The sequence below is a fragment of the Lolium perenne genome, chromosome 5, assembly GCF_019359855.2.
Source record: "Lolium perenne isolate Kyuss_39 chromosome 5, Kyuss_2.0, whole genome shotgun sequence".
Lineage (NCBI taxonomy): Eukaryota > Viridiplantae > Streptophyta > Magnoliopsida > Poales > Poaceae > Lolium > Lolium perenne.
The window spans coordinates 182152863-182154605 of record NC_067248.2 but is presented as its reverse complement, the minus strand read 5'-3'; the positions used below and the strand labels follow the sequence as shown (position 1 = coordinate 182154605).

At 59.7% G+C, this 1743-nt stretch overlaps 1 protein-coding gene across 1 annotated transcript; it reads right to left on the bottom strand.

Annotated features, from left to right (window-relative positions):
• Window positions 1-272: 272 nt before the first annotated feature.
• Window positions 273-1380, bottom strand: LOC127301155 (uncharacterized). The gene is made up of 2 exons (XM_051331376.1): window positions 769-1380; window positions 273-650 (listed from the first exon to the last, which is right to left on the bottom strand). The coding sequence occupies exons 1-2, from the start codon at window positions 1137-1139 to the stop codon at window positions 488-490; spliced, it is 534 nt and encodes a 177-aa protein (XP_051187336.1). The 5' UTR covers window positions 1140-1380; the 3' UTR covers window positions 273-487.
• Between the last annotated feature and the right edge of the window lie 363 nt (window positions 1381-1743).

Below are 1743 nucleotides of genomic sequence, written 5' to 3'. Positions count from 1 at the left end.
ACTATGAGCAGTCTCATGTGAGCGAGACTGCTAGACACTACCTCACGGGACGGGACTGGTCGATTAATTATCACCAGACTGGTTCAATGGTTTTTAACTCTCGAGCCGCCGGGGGATTACCTCATGAACACGTAAAACAGCAGTGATTGCATCTAGACACATCACCATGAATTTAGACTTACACCGGGCAACATAAGATTGTGAGGTGAAGCATCTGATTTAACCAATACAATCGATCAGTAGCGGAGTGTACTCAGTACTAGAGGAACGAATAATCTCTCAAACGGATTCGAGCTCCAATTACAATTGAGAAGAAGCTATGAAGTGGTGATCGATCAGTACCACTGCTAGTTACATTTCAGCCGCACGAACGTACCATCGAGTAATACATGCGTAGGAGCTCTGAGAAAGTGCGCTATATAGGGTAGATGATGCGTGATGATCGGTATCACGCCGCCGCGCGCTGCATCGACGAGCTCGTCGATGGTCACGCCGCCGCCACCGTGCCGCCGTTGTCGGTCTTGCTGGAGCGGCGGCCTCCGCGGCTGGTGGGCGGCGCCGCCGAAGATCTGGTCGTGCACTTGTCCTTCCACTCCTCGTGCGTGATGTGCTGCTGCCGGCACTCCAGGCTGCAGAACGCCGCCTCGCCCCTGCAGATCGTACGACGAACAGGTTAGGATAATGAGCACTCCTACTAGTGGCTGGTCTACTTGCGCGCCATGGATGCACCGCACGTCACGTGCGTGCAAGATCAGAGGTCAAACTTACTTGTACATGAAGGTGTCGCGGCCGGGGCCGAGGAGGCGGCGGCAGAGGCCGCAGTGCCGGAGGAAGGCGGCCGTCTCGACCTTGGAGTAGTCGGCGGAGTTCCGGCGAAGCCCCGCCCGCGCCGGGGCCGCGCGCGCGCGGTACGCCGCAATCCAGTCCCGGCTTGGGGGTCCAACCGCCGCGCCGCTGCTGCCGCCGCCGCCGCCCCCGGCCCCGAACGCCGCAAGCCAGTCCTGGCCCCCGTCGGCCTGCTCCACCGCCGCCTCGACCTGCTCGTCCTCGTACTCGTCCTCCAGCACCACGGCCAGCACGGACGGCGGCGCGAACTCCGTCAAGCTCGTCGTCCGCCTCATCGGGTTGTTGCAGGCCATGCACCGGTACGATGAATCCCCTGATCGATCACCACTCCTCGCTTCACCAAGAAACCAAGACGCCTCTACTCTTAGCACACGACACACTCTAGCACACGCACACCCATAAAGTCCGCAAGAGGCGAGATGAAGGAAGGGGAGACGGGGAGGAGGCGGCGGCCATGGAAGTGCGGGCGCGCCTGAGCATGAGCGTGAGCGTGTGGAGAGGAGAAGCGGAGGAGAGTGGGGGTCTGCGAGATGGTGTGGACTGTGGAGGGAGATAAAAGAGCGGGAGAGAGGATCTGGGCCGTCGGATGGGGTCCCATGATCGGTCGGATCCACGTCAGCTCGCCCGCCCGCGCGCGCACTGATTGTTATTCCCCAGGCCCAGGGCCTGGGCCTGGGCCTGGGCCGCTCGTGTTCGCGCCTGATTGGTGCGTCCTTGCTCCTTTGCTGGTGCTCGGTCGGGGGCCTGTCGCCACGTCGTTCGCCCGAATTTATTACGATTCCCAGTCACTTGTTGGCAAGCTTCATTGGCTGGTTTTTGCTACTAGCTAGTAGCATTATTGTTAGCCTGTGTCATCGACAAGTTTCTTTTGTGTAGAGGATAAAAGGGAGTATGTGT